Source organism: Haliaeetus albicilla, chromosome 24 (genome assembly GCF_947461875.1).
Source record: "Haliaeetus albicilla chromosome 24, bHalAlb1.1, whole genome shotgun sequence".
Classification (NCBI taxonomy): domain Eukaryota; kingdom Metazoa; phylum Chordata; class Aves; order Accipitriformes; family Accipitridae; genus Haliaeetus; species Haliaeetus albicilla.
In genome coordinates, this window is record NC_091506.1 from 8,501,766 (window position 1) to 8,522,421 (window position 20,656).

At 52.2% G+C, this 20,656-nt stretch overlaps 1 protein-coding gene across 3 annotated transcripts in view; it reads left to right on the plus strand.

Moving 5' to 3' along the window:
* PRICKLE2 (prickle planar cell polarity protein 2) overlaps positions 1–14,775 on the plus strand; it is a 108,753-nt gene extending 93,978 nt beyond the window's left edge. For all 3 annotated transcript variants that reach the window (XM_069811944.1, XM_069811946.1, XM_069811945.1), the window contains 2 exons: positions 387–1,250; positions 11,984–14,775. In XM_069811944.1, coding sequence (XP_069668045.1) covers positions 387–1,250; positions 11,984–12,852 — 1,733 coding nt within the window. In that variant the 3' untranslated portion in view covers positions 12,853–14,775. The remainder of the gene's footprint in view (positions 1–386; positions 1,251–11,983) is intronic.
* The last annotated feature ends 5,881 nt before the right edge of the window (positions 14,776–20,656 follow it).

Below are 20,656 nucleotides of genomic sequence, written 5' to 3' on the forward strand. Positions count from 1 at the left end.
TTAACCAAGGCGGCACAAATTCCTCATTACGGTTGAGTCGGAGGCTTTTTGTTTTTTTTTAAATAGGCAGCATATTATTGCTTTGACTTCAAGGACTTTATGGAGAACTTCTTGCATTCCTTTGCTTTATGATCGGAAATATCCCCATTTAATACGAAATAGCTCGAGGCGCAGTTCTGCTGCCTTTCCCAACGTTGAGTAACTCCCAAGCAAAGGCCTGCAGCCTGCAAGGAATTAGAAACGGGCTTAACTTCACATGTCGGAGAAACCCCGCTGAAGGGCTTTCGAGAGCGAGCCCGGGTGCGCGTTTCTCGGGGGGGATGCTAAGTGCGGGGCGAAGCGACGTACGCGGGCTAACTCTGACGCTCCCCATCTTCCCCCTCAAGGTATCGACCAGGGCCAGATGACGTACGACGGCCAGCACTGGCACGCCACCGAGACCTGCTTCTGCTGCGCGCAGTGCAAGAAGTCCCTGCTGGGGCGGCCGTTCCTGCCCAAGCAGGGCCAGATCTTCTGCTCCAGGGCCTGCAGCGTCGGCGACGACCCCAACGGCTCCGACTCCTCCGACTCGGCTTTCCAGAGCGCGCGAGCCAAGGAGTCCCGCCGCAGCGCCAAGATCGGCAAGAACAAGGGGAAAGGCGAGGAGGGAGCGCGCAGCCCGTGCAACCAGCTGCAGGTCACCTCCAACCGCCTCTCCACCGACGTGGACCCGCTGTCCCTGCAGATGGATTTGCTGAGCCTGGCCAGCCAGACGCCGAGCCTCAACAGGGAGCACTTGTGGAGGAGCCGGGACGAGCTCTATCACTACGGGAGCAAAATGGAGCAAAGTCAGTCCCAAAGCCCTTTGCAGCTTCTCAGCCAGTGCAACATAAGGACCTCCTACAACCCCAGCCAGGTCCCAGGCTCGCAGCCGGATTTATGGGCGAAACATTTCAGCAACCCGAAGAGGAGCTCCTCGCTGGCGATGAAGAGCCACGGCGGCAGCTTCGTCCAGGACTGCCGAGAGGACTACTACTCGGGGCGGCTTCGCTCGCAGGAGAGCTACAGCGACATGTCCAACCAGAGCTTCCCCGAGACCAGAGGGAGTCTCAAAGTCCCCAAGTACGAAGAGGAGGAGGAAGGCGGGATGCCGACGCCGCAGTGCCGCACCCGGCACCCCATCAGCGCCCTCAAGTTCACGGAGGACCTGACGCCCACCGAGCGGACTCCCCGCGGCTCCATGGAGTCCCTCGCGCTCTCCAACGCAACAGGTAACGTCACCCCCCGCTCCTGCCACCCACCCTGCGCCCACCCCGGGACCTCCTCCGTGCGATGGGGTCCCTTGTCTCCCCGTTACAGGGGTGACCGGCGGCTTGGGGACGACCGCTCGGTGCCACGGGCTTGCCTGCCCGGCCCCGGTGTGCCTGGCAGCCCCCTCTCGCTCTGCTGGCTTGTTTACCAAAATGCAGGGTTTTGTAGGTGGCTGGCCTTTCCGTGTAGCTCAAAGCAAATGTTTTCAAGCTCTTTAACCCTCCCTTTTGCGAAGAGGGGGAAAGAATCAAGTCCAGCTGCTAACGCAGAGGCAGATTCCAGCCTTCAGCACTTGAAGGACAGCTGTCAGCTGCCCCTGCGGGCTAAAAATATTTTTAACTGCTTTGCAGTAGGCCCAGTTAACCCCTTTTGCATGTTACGCAGTCCTCAGGCACGTGACTGGTTAAAAGAAATGCCTCCTCCTCTACGCACGGCTCTTTTTCTCCTCTTCCCCAGTCCCCTGGTAGAAACTGCAGGGAAAAGCCAGGCGAGATGCTTGTCCCATCAGGCTGAGCCCGTTTCTCGTGAGCACGTCCCAGGGTAATATTTCTCAGTCCTCTCACCCCAGACGTGTTTGGGTTTCATTTTGCGGCCGCGGGGATGGGTGTGCGTGCACGGACGTGTCTGCGGCGGGGCTCTGGTCCGCAGCTCGGCGCTGGGGAGGCTCAGCCCCCCCTGCACGCCGTCCTTCTGCAGCCTGCTGTAGTTCGCGGTATCGGACGGCTGCGCTTGTCTGGCACGGCTATCGCTTGCTTTTGAGTCCCTCGGCAGAAGACTTCTCGGAAAAGAAAATACTGAGCCTGGTTTGCTCGCCAGAGATACTGCCTTGCTTTTTCTTTGCCGCTCCCCTGGCTTTTCTCCGTTCCAACCAAGCGTTGCTTGGATTCAGGCAAGTCCCGTGCCTGCCCCCTGCAAAATGGAGTCCGTCTGTCTTGCTGTCACTGGCAGTGAGCAGCCTGCAGGGTGTTTGGTACCCAATCCCAAAGACCCCCCCCATGGGATGCTGGCACCAACTGGTGGGGATGTGCCAGTGAGCATCGCCGGGTCCCCGGAGAGCTGAGCACCGCTGAACCCGAGCTCTCTGCTCTGCCCTACCTGGACGGACAGGTTTGTTTTGCTACGCCTGTGCCTCCTTGCCCCGCTCCTGGGTTTCGGTGTGTTTGTTTAGGGAAGTTGCCAGCCCCGTGCTGAGATGTGAGATGATCTGTGTTCAGCCAGGATCTCCCTAAGCGGCAAGTGGTAAAGCAGGGGGGAGGAGAGAAGCTAATGCGCTGGAGAGGGGTTTGCTCAAACAGCCTCAGATACACACAGAGGAAAAATAGATGTGAGACGGCGAGGGAGTTGGGAATTGCTCTCCGAAACAAGGTTTCCCTAGGCAAAGCTCCATGTTTCCAAAGCCACTCATGTTCCTAAAAACTTGTGTTGTGTAAACCCCGTCAGTACAAAGAGTCTTGAGCAACACCAAGTTTGGATGAGCAATCCCCGAGTATTGGAGTGGTTGCTGCATGCTTTGGAGTTGAAGTGTAACAGGTTATTGGGGATACGGGTCAAGAGACAGGAAACGTGGCAAGGCCTTCGTATTAGAGTGAAAAATCATTCTGTCTTTCATTTTAGAAACCCTTTTTTAAAATGCTGGGAGGGAGACCTTCCAAAGGCATCCATCCTCCATACGTAACCAAAGTATGAATTTCCTTACTGGCAGTTCCTGCCTTAATGACTTTTCTTCTTTCCTGCTTTCTGGGAGCAGATGCTCAGCATGATGGGGCTTGCAGTGAATTTAAGCAGTTCCTCTGCAGAGTAAGGTGATAACATTTTTATTAATGTGTAAGATTCTAATAATTTTCCTTGCTCTGGGACCTGGCTCAGCTCAAGCTGGGGGCCACTGTGGCAGCTCCCCCAGGGCTATGTGTGCAATTATAGAGGACACAATTATCATCCCATTTAATTGGCAGCGTTTTGAGGACAGGGAGGTTCGGTGACCTGGCTGAGAGCTGTGGGAGAACAGGGTTTTTTTGGGGGGAGGGGGGTGTCAGGGCGCAGCGCCCTGCTGCCTGGCTTTTCCCATCCCTGCTCTCCCCAGCACGGCGGAGCAAGCTGCCCAGCAAGCACTCCCAGAGAGCTCCCCCCGTGCACCCGTGGGTCCGGCTCACCCCATGCCCTCCACCCCGCATGCCCCAGCTCTGCTTTGCAAGAAACTCCCGGGCATCCACATACGAAGTCCCTTTGAGCTACTAATGCTGCACAGTTTGCTCCACCTTATAAAGTGAAATAATTAACACCGCATCCATCTCACATTTTACGGCATCGCTGAAAACATTCTTTTTTTTTTTTATAGGGAGCTGAAGGGCAAACAGTCCCTGACCTGCAGAGCACATGTTAAAAGCTGGTCCCTCCCTGGCAGCAGATTTTGCTGTGATGTTTCTATTACGACTTAACTACTGCTTAGCTGGAGACATCAGTAAAAGCAGATAGCTCACGGGGTGTGCAGCGGTAATCCCTGTCCTCTGGTCAGAAGGCTGCCTCCTGTGAACAGATGTCATCCCTATAATATTTGTAACACATTTCAGTGCCGGACCAGGGGTCACCCATTGGGTGGGCCAAGTTCTATGTGACCCCAAGCCTCCTGCAAGACCCCAGGTTTTCACCTTACCAACCAGGCTCTACTTAATCGCTTTAAAGCCAGTTCCTCGTGGGTTAGTAAAGAGGTGTGACGCTGTGTTCATCCTGGGCACTTGCTCTTAAAGTGCTGGATCGTGCTCTGCTGTCTCACCGTGGGTAGTAGTGCAGCAGCAGACCGTTGAGTTGCAGAGGTAGCTGTGACCATCCTTGCGCTCTGTTTCAGAGTTTGAATTAGATGGGAGTGTCTCTGCTGTCCTCTGGTTTGTGCTTGTGTAATTGCCACAAATGCTGATGTGATTTAAACGCGTCCACTGGCAAAGGGCAGACCTTCCTGCAGGTGAAGGGCATCTCTCCTTTCCTTCCACGTTTCTGTTTGAAAAATCCCTTTTCTGCCATCAGCTGAAGGCTACGACAGACTCCGATCCGCTACAGCTTCTTGGAGACTGGGTCCTCCTCCTGCCCAATGTGGCCATTAGATTGGAGAGGCAAAGAGCAAAAAATGCTTCCCAGCACATTTTCCAAGAGCAAGCTCATTTTTGCTGATTTTATGTTATCTTTTGTATTTTATTTCCTTTGGCTGCTTTTGCTTTTTTTTTTAAATGACATTAGCAACAATACAAAACAGTGGATGCTGTAGCAATGTTTATCCTACAACTCCCTCATTAAGCAATCAGGACAATGCTAAGATGGAGTTTGTCCAGGGAGCTTTTCTCATGAGGAGGAGCCTGATCCTACCAGAGGTTAATCACTTCCCAGAAGATACTGGGTCCATCATAGCCCTGCTCTCAGTGTTTGTGCTCTGCCTTGCTCTACTTATGCTTGTGTTGCCCTCCAAAAAGGTTTTGCAGGCGCTGTATGCGCCTAGCAGCTGAATTAGAAATCAAGAGCTGATCTCTGCTGATTCCAAGTAGTCATTTCCACAAAATGCCAGCTGGTCAAATAGCCCACTTAAGAAAGTACCTGCAGGCTAAACGTTATTCTCTGGGAACAGGCTCTTTGTGTGCAGCTTGCAGAGAGCAGGAGTGCTTTGGAGGTAGAAGTCGTGTTGAACGGTGACAGTGTCGTATGCAAAAGGAGAAACAGATTTTAAGTATTCCTTGAGAAGATGAGTTTGGGTGAGGGTAACAGCCTCATCTGTCACAGGCATAAATCCAGGAAAAAAAAGATGTTAAACTGGTGCCATTACAGGGTGGAATGTGATTTCACATGTACGGCACACGTTTCTCTTGTCATCTGTGTTGTGAGATGTCCAAAGGCCCCAAATAGCTTGTTTTTCCAGGACTAAACAACAACTGTGATATACCCAGAAAGCAGAGAGAAAAAACATATGAATATGCACATGGGTCAGCGCCGATCCCTATGCATCTGAGTTGCAGAGTGACCTGACAGCATCATCTGTCTCCAGTGCCCTCTTCTTCCTCTGCCTGAGGAGGACCCGAAAAGTGGGGGTGGGGGAAGAAAAAGCCCCGTTTCTCAGGGCCAGGGTTCTATTTTCTGGAGAAGCATTCAATAGCCCAGCCTCTCCTGCACCGGTGGCTTGGGAGCAGCTCCTGAACACCTTCAGGGATGGCGGTGAGGGTCTTGGGGTGAGGGCTCCAGGGACCATCCCCATGTCCCCGGTGGCACTGCATCCCGCAGGTGCTCCTCTCCTCTACCCCCTGGGCCGGAGAGAGGGGCTGCCCCGGGCGCTTCAGCTGAGTTACACAAGCCAGAAAATGACACATTGGCTGTTCCTGACTTTTTCTAAGAAAAAGGAGGCTCCCGGCTCTCCAGCACGCTCCTACCACCATCTTTCCCCCAGACACGGGCAGCGTAAAACCGCTTCCGAGTCAGAAAATGGGATCCCTGGGGGAATTTCTTGCAATTTTGAGACCCAGGTATAACATTCCCCAATCCAAGCTGGGTCATTTCAAAACCCAACATGTGAAGATAGAGGTTTTCCATCCCAAAGGGCCAATGCCAAAACATTATAAAACTGCCAGAAACGTTTCTTTACCCCCCTCGCTCGCTTTTTGCTGCTCAACAGTGGGAGTTTGGGCTTGTTTACGCAGGGGCCAGCCACGTGCATGCCTTCACCCCTTCGGTGTCACACATGGCCGTGCTGAAGCACGTGGGGTAATGACCAAACCAGAGGGAGAGCCGAAATGGACTTGTGGAAGGAGATGTAGTCGGGGGAAGCAATAGCCCATCATCCTCATCCCAGCCTGTTGGCGATCCTGCCCTGTCTAGGGAGGGCATAGGAGCTGGTGGTGCCAACAAGGGAGGTTACATGGGTGCTTCTGGGTTAAAATCCAGCCCTTTTCCCAGGTAGTACCCGTGTAGGGACTTCTTTCAGCAAGCCAGAGGGACTGATCAGGTGGGGAATATGCCCTGACACCCATGGGATGGCACGCGGTGGCACACCGTGGGAGGCTGTCGGGACCGCGACCCCCTTGGCCGAGCACTCTGCTTTCCCCCGAATTGTTTACTTTCCACGATTTCCACTTACATAAGGGTTCTGCTTTATTTCTGCACACTCTGAGGTCGTTCAGAAGTGAGATGAGGCTGAGCTATAAACAAAGCCCTGGGCCCGCTGTTTCTCCTTGAGTTCTTTTTCAGTTCTCGGGGTTGAACTTGAAACAAACCCTGTTTCAGGGATGGTGAGGATGTGCCTGCCTGGTGCTATGGGAGAGAGAAGGCTCTGACACGGGGGGGCTGGACACGAGAGATGCTGTACCGTCCCCTTCTGTGCCTCTATAGCTGCACTTAAACACTGGCTCTCTGGCCGGGGTGCAGGGTTTTGGTGCAGACAGGCACCTATGTGGGTATCAGGTAGTGAGGACTGCGATGCACAGGTATATGTGTGCACTATAATAAATGTAAAGGCAAGAAGCAAACATCACTATAGCCCTGTTTGTTTGCAATACCCTAAGTCACGGCATTCTGCATTCCCCGCCGGGGTGAAGCAGACGATGCTATCTCTGCAGTGGGATGCTGGCTGTGGCGAGACCTCACCCCGTGTTAGCCCAGCTTCGTGGGGAGTTTAATTTAATGGGGGCTGGGAGCTGCTTCCCCTCACGGGAGGCTTCATTCCCAGCCTCACAGCCAGCGTACATGCTCTCTGTGGCCCCTCTGCTGTCATTTGCCGAGCGGTTTAATAATTCATAATTAATGCAACTCGCAGCCCCGGTTCAGCAAAGCACACAGTGAGATTTAAGCGCCTCCGAGTGCTTTGTTGTGGCAAGGTTGTAGAGGTGATGCTCACGAGGAATATCTTTGTGCCGTCGCTTTGCTTACTCGGTTGTTATTTCCCTTGGCAATGTTTTGCGGGATAAACATGGTTCTTAATAGGGGTGGGGAAGGACTTCAGAGGGGATGGTACAGCATGTTCTTAGCAAACCATAATGTTAACCAGAAACCTGCTTTGTGTTCCCAGCACTGTAGCCAGCTCAAGTTTTATATCGAACGCCCGCAGCCGAGCTGCAGCTTTCACTTGTGCTCATTCGAAAGGCGTGCGTTTCCATGGCTCCGGGGTGAAATATTGAGCCTGGCAGCCCCACGCAGCGGAGAACGGCAGCAAAATAACCTGCTGTGTCCACGTGCGCCGCGGTGCTGGCTCCAATCTGGCCGTGGGATGGCCACCGGCCGGCGCACCGCGCTGGCGGCAGCAGGTGCCATCTCTCCTTTTCCAACGCAAGAGCCTCTGGGGCAGCCGCCGACGGCTGTGCTCAGTGTCTCAGAGCATCATTTTGCAGAAGGAAAGTCTGGTGGCATCGGTGCGTCACCCCCGGGTTTGCACCCTTGGAAAGGGCTCGGTGATGTGGTAACAACCATCCCGTGCCATGGGCCAGAGCAGGACTCCTGCTGCCCTGGACGGCCTCGGGAAACAGATTCTTGGGTTTCCTCGTTAGAAAAAAAATCACCGCTGCGGGGTGAGGTCTCCCCTCGTGTGCTCTTTCTTCCAGATTAGGGCTCGCTCGGGTTATTAGCTGTGTTCCCAGATGAAACACTTCATTAAGAAGGAGCTGCAGCGGCTGTAAATAAATACTGGTAATTCAAGAAGATTGGGCCTCAATGCACTGGTGTGGCTCTGAAACGACCGCAGGAGAGGAGGGTCGGTGCCACCTTCCCCCTGTCCAGCCCAGTGCAGGACCAGAGACCCGGAGCCGCCCTGTGTGTGCCTGGGCATCCGCCACCTTTGGGTGCCTGGGAAACCCTCCGCTGTGGGAGCTGCCCCGGCCATCTTCTGCTGTGATTGCACAGGAAGAGTTTTCTTCTTCTTCAAGCTGAAATTTTCCTTGCAGGAGTTCAGCAGAACTGGGGAATAATGTATTCCCCTCCTCTTCGCAAGCATTTTTTTCTGTGTTTGAAGGCTGTTATTATATCCCCTTCAGCCTTCTCTTCTCTAGACTAAACAACCCCTGCTCTTTCAAACTTTATTCCTAGGTTATATTTTCTAGATGAAATTTTTCAGACAAATGGTTATTGCTGTACTCTGAACTCGCTGCGGTCAGACTGGAGCTCCCCTGGCTTGCTCCCACTACGCCTTGCTGAGGCTTTATGGCTCCACAGAGAGGGACAGGATCATTTAAGGAGCTTTGAAAGACTAATCTGGGCCTAACCCCTGCTCATGATGCTTCACACCTTGCGTTGGTGTAGATGTAAAGTTAAGCTTGGAGCCACCTTTGGGTTTCACGTGGGTTAGAAGTTGCATCTTCGACCTGGTACCTGCTCTGCGCACCGTAAGAGCCATGCAGAGCTCTCAGTGCCTTCAGTGATGCTGAAAAAGCACAGCTTTGCTCCTGAGCGAGCAGAAGAAACCCTTCGCTGCCACCACGAGCAGATAAATCAAAGTTTCCCTGACCCCTGGCCGCGCTGCTTGCTGGGTCACTTGCTAGTGTGGCTCCCCAAAAAAAGGCTTGTGCACATGGAGTCTGCCAGATCTGCCTGAAAGGATGCATTTGTCCCTCAGCAAGGAGCGTTTCCCACTCTGTTGTATGGAGAAATGAAGCCGCTGGGTCTCGGGGTGGCTTTGCTGCAGCCTCCCGAGCACAGGCTCCGTCGCGCCCTGAGCTCTGTGTACTGGCGATGGTGGTGTACGTGCTCTGTGCTGGATTCCTCTTACAATCAACATTTTCCCAGTGATTCAAGATCGTAAAATGTGTGTGCTTAATTATAATCAGGCCGTCTGGATGAACAGCCAGAAACATCCCCTAGACCTAATAATCTCTGATTAAACCTTGCACTCCAGGCATGAGCCGTACGTGTATCACGGGCTCCTCGTCTGAAATTGCTGCCCCCTGTGCTGACCAGCACTTTGAAGGGGAAAAGACAAAAGCACTCATGGTGTCTGCTGGAGGTGTGTGCAAGGGGCTGGAGACCCCCATCCTGCATAAAATAAACCCGTCAAGTACTGGCTCTGCCTTTCCTGGAGCCGGAGCCCCCCACTTATTGCGGCTCGCTTTAATGCCAGCAAAAAGAAACACAGGTTTCACCGCAGGTCGTCCCGCTCAGCCACCACGGCTGCATGCAATGCTCCTGCCGGTGATGTGGAGGACGCAGATATGTCTCGCTTAATTTGAAAATATTGTTTTGCTCTTTCCATGTCTCCGGAGCCTCTCCCCAGATGCTTGTTTTTATTCTTGCTGGATGCAGGACCGGAGGAGAGAGATGGCTGCGGCGAGGGAGCCGAGACCCGCGGGTACCATCTGATGCGGCGGGCTGTGCGCTGGGGGCGAAGCACCGGCTCGCCCCGTGCCCCTGTGAGGCGGGACGAGGTCGGCCCCTTTCAAACGATGCTGCCAAAATCAATCTGCTGATGCCGCAGAAGCATCCTGCGGCGTTTGGAGCTGCCTGCACAGCACTGCTGTTGCTCGTTCTTATTGCGGAGCTGCGCCGGTTCTCTTAATGAAGGGTTGCATAAATGTCACCGAGGGCTCATTTTCTTTGGCGTCAGCTATTGTCTGACAGATCTGATTAAGGCCACATTTGGCTGTCAGCAGCCGTGATTCACATTCGGATCAGCTCCGCGGGCCATCCCACTGTTATTGTGGCTTTTCGGGAGGTCTGTGCGCATGTTACCGAGTCGCTTTTCCCTCCCGGGGGGCTGCTGGGCTCCTCCACGGTGGCACAGGAGGGTCACGGGCAACAGTGCCTGATGTGACAAACGGCATCGCTGCCATCAAAGGCAGAAGATCACGTCTCCAGCGAGGAGCTGGTGCGTGCTGGGAGTCGCTCAGTCCCGTGACGGGAGCAGGGAGCACGGGCAGGCAGGTCCTCGGCGGGGACGGGGAGCCCACGCAGGGCTGTTTCCAAAGGGCAGTGGGCAGGGTTGGGTTAGCTCGCTGGAGATCAGCATGGCTTAGGAAAAAAAAAAAGGCACGAAGCTGGCTTGAGAAGCGTGTCCTTTTTGAAACAAAACGTGTCTTTTCCTTTTTTTTTTAACCCAGCCTCTCCCTTTTCCTGCGGCGTTCAGGGATCGCCTTCGCTTTACCTTCCTCTGTAATCATAAACTCCAGAAACATCCCCATTAAGAGCAGAAAAGCGAAGGAGCAAATGGCTGCGGCGGTTGGGACTCGGGGAGCAAAGCCAAATCATGCAAGACCCAGCGGCGGCTTGTGTTCAAGTGCTAAAGCTCTCCCTGGTGCCACCGAGGGGAGGATTTGGAAAACCTTGCCCATCTTTGCAGGAGCTGTTGATCTTTTTAAGGCTGAGTGCAAAGAAACCCCGAAGCAGCTCATGAGCGGGGTTAGTGACAGCAGCCCTTGTTCTTGTTCAGGTTTGGCAGGCAGCAGCTAATGCTGAAGGAGCTGAGCTCTCGATGAAATGTAAGCAGCTTTTGTTAAGGGGAAAAGAAGTTTATTCTTGAATTGTGGGCTGGGTTGTTGGTTTTCTTAATTAATTTACAAAGTCGTAAATTCTCGGTGATTGCATAAGGGCTGTGCGTCACGATAAAAATCCTGCTGATGGTGCACAGCTCTCCATTTGGTCTGCACGGGGAGGTTGTCGGAGAGGGACGGGGAGAAGAGCGCCAAAGCAAACACTCTGCGTTTGATTTGGGATGAAATGGATTTCCTTTGAAAGAGCTTGCGAAACATGTTGTCCTGAGCTTGCAATGCAAGCGCTGACTGCTGCCAGTTGTCAAGCCGACGTGGAGACAGTCAGAAAATAGATAGAAAACGCCCAGAAAACAGGCCAAGGACTAGGGTGACGTGGGGGGCGTTGAGTTTCTCGTGGATGGGCAGGTGCTGAGCAGACACCCCACTTCTCTGCTGCCAGGTGAAGGCTTTCTGGGCTGGAGGAAAGCACCTTGCAGGAGCTCAGGGCTGGCTGGCCCACGGGAGAGACCCAGTGGGCCACCTTCCCGAGCAGGGCAGCCCATCAAGCTTGACCTGACGTTCCTGACTCCTGCCCATGTGCAGATATCCCTGGATAGCTGCAGGGACAGCCTGACCCTCCTGCTGTCCCGCTGCTTACGGGGAGCTCCAGAAGACCTTCTGGGGCTCGGGTGTTTCCTCGCCTCTTGGGAAACCCGACTGCACGCCCGTGGCCAAGGCTGCCCCTTCGGTCCCCCCGCGGGTGTCATTCTGAGGACCTGCGCGGTGCGGCGTGGTGACAAGCCCGAATTAGGCAGTGGCCCCGTTTTCAGCTGCCCCTGACATTGTGCAGTCCTTCAGAACACGTCGTCGTTGCACAAGGTGTGGGTGCCAGATCATGGCACCCTAGTTATCTCAACGTGCAGGAGGCCTCAGGTTACCTCTGACGCATAATTTCTCACTGGCATCACTAGTTATTCCTATCAAGTCGCAGACAGCGTAGACATATGGGGAAGGAAGTCGTGAAAAGCAGCTTGGAGTCCAACTCAAAACACCTTAAATTGGTGTGATTTCCCCAAAGGAGGAACTGCCTGCTCTTTTTAAAAGAAAAAAAAAAATCGTCCTCTTGAAGGGCTCTTCAGGACAGCATCTAAACCACCGTGTTATTTTTTAAAGCAAAAGTCTCGGGCCAAACCCAACCTTCTCCCTGCATCTCTGCTGATAGAAAGTTCTCCTCCTTAACTCTCTTTTTTTCCTTCCTTTCCCGATTCCCTGCAAAGGCCTCTCTGCAGACGGTGGAGCCAAGCGCCAGGAGCATCTCTCCAGGTTCTCCATGCCTGACCTGAGCAAAGACTCGGGCATGAACGTCTCGGAGAAGATGAGCAACATGGGGACCCTGAACAGCTCCATGCAATTCCGAAGCGCCGAGTCCGTCCGCAGCCTGCTGTCGGTGCAGCAGTACCAGGACATGGAGCCGAACCTGCACAACCTCGCCAGCCCCCTCGGGTACCGAGAGCGGCCGTCGCACGGGAGGATGCACCAGAGCTTCGACTACGGTAGCGGCGTGCCCGGGGGCAAGCTGGGGGCGCAGGAGGGCTCGAGGCATACCCCCATGAGCGAGCGTACGCGCCGGCGAACTAACCTCCGGGATGATGACCGGCATTACCGCCCACACCGGCCCCGGCGGTCTCGACGTTCCCGGTCGGATAACGCCCTGCACCTGGCCAGCGAGCAGTGCTGCCGGCTGAAGGAGAGACCCTCGCTCCGAGCCAGGGAAGACTACGACCAGTTCATGCCCCAGAGGAGCTGCAGAGAGACGGTGGAGCAGGGTCCCCGCAGGGACGTCTACGGCCACTGTCCCCGGACGGTGTCGGATCTCGCCTTGCAGAACCACCTGGGCGAGAGATGGGGGCCCTACTTCGCCGAATACGACTGGTGCTCGACCTGCTCCTCCTCTTCGGAGTCCGACAACGAGGGCTATTTCCTCGGGGAGCCGATTCCCCAACCCGCCCGCCTCCGGTACGTGACCAGCGAGGAGCTCCTGCACAAGTACGGCTCGTACAGCATGCCCAAGTCTTCCACGCTGGGCGGCAGGGGACAGTTGCACAGCCGGAAAAGACAGAAGAGCAAAAACTGTATCATATCCTAATGGCATCCTTGCCAGGCACCTTGGGAGAATGTAAATTAACTCACAAACTTGCACTGTTTTAGATCATGTAAGCGCTTTTATTGTAACGAAAAAGACCTGAGGAGTAGGGATTTGTAAGAAGGTTGTAGACTGGCTTCTATAAATAGTCATAATCCTGGGCACAGTGAATATATTTTGCACATCTTACTTTGGAGAAAAAAAAAAAAACACAGAAAAGTTCACTTTAGCCTGTAATACTTACCCAGTAGTTTTTCCTCTTTCTCCCAAATACTGCCACCCTTTTGAGTTCTGTTTGTCCGTACGTTTTGGTTACCACTGTTGACTCTCAGCATCAGTTTGCCGGTAGCTTTTGCTTGCCACCGTGTTTTTGTTTTCCATTAGCCATGTTGGTAGGTCATTTTGTCTCTTGGATAGTGTGGGAGCCTAAGTTATTTCCATGATTGTTGTAAATGCAATGTAAATGAGAGTTTGGAGAAAATATTTTTGTATTTTGTAATATCAGAGGAATTTCTATATCTTAGGAGTCACTGGGAAAACGCATGCACATTCAGAATTGTTTTCAGCCAGAGCTAACCAAACAGTACTTTGGACGCCCCCTTTCCATTTCATCATCAAATTTCTTAAGTATACCAGTGAGAGTTTGAGTTGTCAGTTGGTTTTGCGGTTTGGGGTTTTTTGACCCTTTTTTCTGTTTGTTTGTTTTGATCCTGGTAAATAAAGAGAACATTTTCTGATTCATTAAATCTCGAAGAGGCCTCGGTGGCATTTTGAAGTCTGCTCACGCCTGTGATTTGCAGGTACGCTCCATCAGTCAGATACAGGAATCCTGACGCTGCAAAAGGGACTTTTCTTTTTTATTATTAAATAGGAAAGAACAGAACTACCAAATGTCTGCAACGTTGTAAATGACCAAAGCCGGAGAAGGAATTTTACACCTCTGTAGAGAACGCTGAAGTTACTAAACGTTGAACTATTATTTGGAGTAAATAAAAGTGTAAATGGTGCAATTGTGTGATGTCAGCATGACGTTGTTTTGAATATAGACTTGTCTTATGGTGCTCTAGTCTCCTGGGTTATGTTAACTGCTGTTCATTACCAAGTGGAAGTCTCAATATTGCCTACTGCCTAACACGCAAGAGAACGACCGCAAACTGCTCCCCGCGGGCCTGATCCTGCCCTGGCCAGGCGCCCTCACCCCTCCGAGCCCGCTTGTGGCCGGGGGGGGCTCGTCCCCCCGGGTGGGCTCAGCCCCTGCCTGCGGAGCCAGGACGGCCCCACGGCGGAGCGTTCTATAAATAGGGCTCAGCTGTGTTGTATTATGGTGGATGTGAGTTTGTTCTCTGTATGCTTTAAACCCTTGGGGTACTGCCGTCCCAGAGGATTGCGAGCCGACGCCGGTGTTGTCCCGCTGCTGCCCGGGGAGGAGCGGGTTGGCAAAAAGGGGCTCTCGGCACCCAAAGGTGCAGGTTAGTGCCCGAGGGTGTTAAGATAAAGCTGGGCGCTGAGCCGCAGGAGGACCGAGAGGCTTAACCGGCCGCATCGCCCTCGGCTTCTCACCGGCATCGCCCCACGCGCTGCCTGCCGGCATCTCGGGGTGCTGCCGCCGAGCCGGCCCCTGCCCTGCGCCCCGGGAAGGAGGGTCCCGCTGCAGGGCCGGTGCCGGCACCCCTGGGTGCCCGCGGGGACCCCCCCGTTGCCTACTCAAAGCAGCAGATGCAGAAAAAAATCTTGAAGATGGATGTCTCCATACCACAGGCTATTGCTAGGAATTTTTTTCGTTGTTTGTAAAGGACAATGTGATAATTATTATTCCTCTAAAAAGAAAAACAAAGAAAAAAGAAAAAAAAAATAAATGACACTTAAGTATATTTAAAAAAAAATAATGTTTTTTCCAGTTGGAATAAATGGAAGTATTCATCCAAAGGGAAGAGTCTCGTGTATGTTTTTTGCTCTTAAGGACTGTTGGTTAATCGTGAGTATCTTCATTTTCATTGATTTTCATTTAGCTGGTCTTGCAATAAAAGCGCAAGAACCAGCTCAGCCCCATCCCTGATGTGGTTTCAGTGGGCAGGGAAAGCCGACGGAGGAGCATCTCCTGCACACCATGGGTCTTCCCCAGGGTTGGTCACCCAGACCCATTTTTTTGGTGTTAAAAAAGCCAAGTCTTTGCCTGGTGTAAGTCAGCACGGCTCTGTCAAAATCCCTCGTGGGCCTCCGACTTACGATGGGGGAGACTTCAATCTGTAATTTATAAATAACAGCCTTTTTCTTAGAAAGATCACCGATCTTTCCATGTTTTCCAAAACAGACCTGGTAAAAGTCAGGTAGGGGTATTGCTTCCAGTGACAAGTATGACACGATAACTACAGGTTATTATATAATCTGCATTTAATATGTACAATTTAATTCATTGTCGGTGATTAAAAGCACAATGAATGTTGTCCATCAGCTCCGGTACAGCTGAGCAGCTCTTTGTACAGCGAGAGCCTGAATCACTCGGCAAATGGCAAAAAACTTATCCCCAGCCTTTCCCTTTTAACTACTCGCTGCCTCTCCCCAGGGGCAACATAAGAAGCTTTAAAGACACCTTGCAGCAGAATTGCAGCACCTTTTGCTGTGCAATTTTGTACCAAACTGCAGGGCCCAGTGCCCCCGTGCGTGGGACAGTCTCGCTGCTGGAAGCGGCTCTTCAAAATCCAGTTCTTGGGGGAGAGCGTTTCTGCAGACCACTGATGTGCAACCCAGCCTTAATGCAATGCTGGAATCAGAACAAATGGGCAACAAATTAAGGTGATAAGACTATCTCGGGTAATGTTCCCCTCTGCCAGGCCCTTCACCAGCACAACAGAAAGGTCTCGGATCCTATTTTGTAAGAAAGACGCTGCTGGCAAATACTGAGTTGGTACAAATTTCAGCAATAGGAGTGCAAATGCAGCTTCCAAACCTTTTTTATTTTTCATATGGGCTCCAGAAGTCCCATACACTTTGAGACACATGGTTAAAAAAAAAAAAACCCACACCACTGCTTTTTTTTCTTTTTCTTAGCCCGTTTGGAGTATGATTAACCATTTCTGACAAACCCACTGAGCTTGAGGGATGGAGCTATAAGTCTGTAAAATTTTGCTCCGTCGCCATCTGGCCCCGCTGCTTTACCTCTCTGTGCATGCTGCACACGGGTGCCAGCGCCCCGTGGGAGCAGGGGGCACGTACAGCCATTTTCTTTCACATCCCTGAGAACTGAGTAAAGGTGACACCACCTGAATGCTCAGGATGAGTGTCAGCGGGTCCAGTTTCCCAGGATGGGAAGGGGAACCGGGCGCAGCGCTGGGCTTGCTGGGTTTGGCCGCAGGAGTGGGAAGTTTTTGCTGGTGCCCTGCACAGCTGTGTTGCCAGCGTCAGCCTGGCACACTGTCAATGGTGCTTTAAACGAAAAAAAAAAAAAAATCTGATCAGCTTTATTGCTGCCACAGTTTTCTTCCGTAAAAAAAAAATTTTTTTTTCCTTTTTTCCCCAAAAAGTCCTTGGCAAGATGCACCCAGTGTGACCCCAGGGGCTGGGCTGGCTTCAGCGGTGCCCTGGCCATCCCAGCGTAGCCACGCGATGCCGACCGTGGCTTTGCGAGGCGCAGGGGATTAGGCTGCCTTTAGCAATCGGGCTTGGAGCGTGCATCGCCTCCGGCGAGCTGGTGCTGAGTACGCAGACACAGGACCCTTCAGCAGCTGTTACCTCCATTGCAAAGCCAACGTCTGCATCGCACGTCTGGCCGCAGCAGGAGCACGGCATCCTTCATGTCCACATTCCCCAGCAGGCTGGGGGGGGACTTGGTAAGGCCCGGGCGATACCCAAAACATCCCAGCGTGGGCAGCCTGTTGGCCCAAAAGCCACTGGAGCTGTGCAGGGAAGCTTCCAGCACACTGAGGCTTGTTTTTTTGGGAAGCCAAAAGCCACACGGCCTCAAACCCGTGTAGAAAAATTATAATCAGATGAGCGGAGCCTCTGCGGAAAGATGCAGAGATAGGAAGGATGAGGTTAGAAATAATCAGAAGCACCCTGATCTGGAAATTGTTACGCGCAGATAATCCCATATTTGCAACCAGCCCAAGTGGCTCTGGCTACGCAACCCCTGCCAAGCTCGCGGGAGCGAGCGAGGGTGGGAGCAGCCTGTGCTGCCGGGGTGCGCTCGGTGGCTTTGGAAACCCGGCTGCTCAAGAAGAGGTGCCTGTGTGCAGCGTAACGACAGCAGCGTTGGGTGGTGGTTTAATTAATGAGAGCGGTTAGAGGAAGGCTGAGGGCTGCTCAGAAATGGGTGTGCATTTAGCATCTCAATTTAATACCCCAAAAAGAGGTGCCCGTGCAGCACATGCAGCAAACCTGGCACTGCTCTGCCGCTGCTGTTCCCGCTCCCCAGCCCCCTCCTCAGCTTCCAGCTAATCTGGGCTCCTGGGCTGGGAGGGGCCATGTTATCTGATGAACTTTGCTCTTACAGGCTGAAAAAAAAGACCCCTGTTCCTTGCATTTACATACCATTATGCTATGCTTGAAATCTAGGCTGTCCTCATTCTCCCAGAGATTATCTGCCACCTGACGACCATCCTCCACGGCCAGGAGATGCTCATTAGCTAATTTCAGAGGACTTTTTATTTTAAAGATTTATTTTTTTTTAAATGCAACACATTTTCAACCTAGATCCTTAAAACTATTTAGGAATTCAGCTCCTGTTTGAGTACAAAGGGGACTTGGTGGCCAAGGACGCTAAGGGCCGTGAAGAAGTCACTAGAGAGCTGGGTCCTGTTTCCAAAAGCATCCACAAATCGTGACATATCAGTGCATTTGCAAACTGTACCCAATAATATTTTTTTTTTCTTGTAAGGACTGGATCTTAATTCATCCTCTGGAGCGGGAGCCTTGTCAGCCAGGTTTCCCCTCTCCATCCCCCACGAGGTGCTGCCAAGCCCACCGCCCTGCCGGGGCACCCAGAGCAACCGCAGCCGAGAGCCGACCCCGTTTCCCACCCTGTCATCACCACACAGGAGTTCACCAACCCAGACACTTGCAGTGTCCGTTTGCTGAGTTAGATAGCGTGGTTTGATCAGCTCCCTTTGCTTTTCTGAGTGTGGGATCGCGCCTTCCCATTCCTTTTTAAATTGGCTGCAGACAAACACGGACGAGCTGAAGGGTGTCAGCTCTGCAGCCTCCGGCTCTCCATACAGGCAGTTCTGCTTTGGAGAGTCCCACTGGCACCTGCCTGAGTCTCATTTACGAAAGACCTTCCCACTTTCCACAGCTATTTCAATGTTTTACAATATTGAAAGAAAGAAAATAAATAAATAAAAAGCTTTTATTACCAGGCAGGTACTGCTAGACGCTGACATTTCATTTGTTAGACAGCAAGACACTGTTATAGTCACTTCCAGTGCCAAGAATGCCTGTCTGGACCTCTGAGTAGGAAAAAAAAAAAATGAGAAAGTTTAAATTATTTGATTCCGCTGCCTCTGTCCATTGACACTGGACTCCGGCGTTGCGCTATGTGCCTCCCTCCATGTAACGCATCAGCTTCATCTGTCTCCAGACTCCATCCTCACCTGGGAGGAGCGGAGGAAGGTCGCAGGCTTAACCCACCTGACGGCACGCTGTCCCTCAGCTCCGCGACCAGAGACCCCTTTTCTACTGCTCCACCTTTCTGCTTCTTCACTTCTTATTAATAACTTGGCAAATTACCAGCTTCCCTGTTTTTGGCAAACCCAGTCATTTGCTAAAGCATTCTCAGGAGAGTTTTCCCCTTGTAAAAGCAAATATTTATATCTGCTGCTCTCTTAGAGGCTCTGGATATGATCAACTCTTACGGCAAGATTTAGCTGAAAGAGCTGATTTATTAAAATGGATAAACAAAGCCCTGTGAAGCAAGTTAATTCCATCTAAATAAAGCATTAAACTCTGAAGAGCGCACATCAGATCACAGTATATACACACACACGTGTGTGTGTGTGTATATATACATATACACAGACACATACAATTCATAAAATCAAATACGCAGTCCTCCGGACTGGGATCCCGTATCAACATCACCCCCAGGAGAAAGCTAGCCCTGAGCCAGGCGATGTGTACATTAGGCAATGTATATATTAGCACATGCCTTGATTTTTAACAAACATAGCCCGGCAATCCGCTCCCACCCCAGCCACAGCAATCCCTTCACCGGCCAGCTCTGCTTGTGCCCTGTGCCTCAGTTTCCCCATCTCCAAACCTCCACCACAATGATGTTTTTACCAACAAGGAGCTTAAAAATCTCAGTCGAGGGAGGCTGCCGAAACAGTTCTAATTTAAACCAGTGTCTCTGGCTCAGGGCTTGAGCCAGTTTTGTTGGCACCTGGGTGCGAGCACGCTTGGCCCCCACCCCGGCCGTAGCTCATTTCCTATCGACACAACCCTCCCTTAGATCCTCGCTGCTCGCAAAAGCTCGCTTCAGCTGTATACAAGATATATGGGGTTTTTTCTTCTTTTCTGTAAGTCGGGCTTTAATTGTCAATTATTTGCTCATGAGTACTCTTTTATGGCTGATGCTGGAGCAGACTCAAGCAGTTTTTATTTTGGTACTTGGTTTAATTAGCTTTTTTGGAGGAGCGAGGCAGGGCAGAGATCCATTCTTGCTGCTCATCACATATTCATTATTTACATTTTTCAGTATCCGAAGTAACTCGGCACAGAAAACAAATAAATGAAGACTGAAACATATACAAAACATCTGGAGACGCTGCAATTCCGTAATTATTACCGCTCATTCGCAACGCGCAAGGGCTCCACAGAGTGCCTGTTGGAAAGGCCATTAATATCTTGGCCCCGATGGAAATTTTTGCCGTCGGGCTGGAGGCTTCCAGACGATCCCCCCCATCCTCCCGCCCCATCCGCCTGGGTCAGGTCTCACCTTGACTCACCGCCAAAAGCCGAAGCAGCGAAATTTCTGGTCAGCGTTGAGCAGGCGGCAGCAGCCTCTGGAGCTCTTGGCCCACAACAGTAAATACAGCTGGTCAGATTAGGGCTGCTGAATAATTTATGTGATGACTCTTCAAAACAGTAAATGCCCTCCCCAGCCTGCTCCATCCTTCCTCAGCTCATGTGGCTGGTGAGCAGGTTATGAATATTGAGGAAGTTTTACTAAATTCATAGACTCTTGTAAAAAACTGTTTAAAAATGCCGAGTGAGATGTTTGCGTATCACACCGTGCACTGTTCACATGGCTACAGAGGAGGAAAGGGGAGTTGGGGCGAGCTGCTGCAAAATCTTCATGGTTTGGGCCAAAATTTGGAAGGTTTTGGGCCAGCAGATGCGATGCTGCCCTGTGCCCCCCCAGCAGCTCCGCGCCCTTTGCTCGCCCACCACCGAGGAGTGAAATTAAAACCTCGTCCTTGGGTAAAACACGGCTGAAATAATGGTAATTTTTTATGTGCCGGGGAGGCCAGGCCCTGGCGTGGCAGCATCTGCAAGTGGGGGGGGCCCTTGGCGAGCCCCTCCAGAGGTGTCGGCACGGCCCCAACCTGGGGGGGGGGGGGGGTGTCTCGCTGGCAGCCCTGGTGGGTGCTGCCAACCTGGAAGGGAAAAGGAAAGGGAGAGGGAAAGGAGAAAAGGAAGAAGGGAAAAAAGGGAAAGGGAAAGGACAAGGGGAAAAGGGAAAGGACAAGGGGAAAAGGGAAAGGGAAAGGGAAAAGGAAGAAGGGAAAAGGAAAAGGAAAAGGAAAAGGGAAAGGAAAAGGAAAAGGAAATGGAGAAAAGGAAGAAGGGAAGAAGGGAAAGGAAAAGGGAAAAG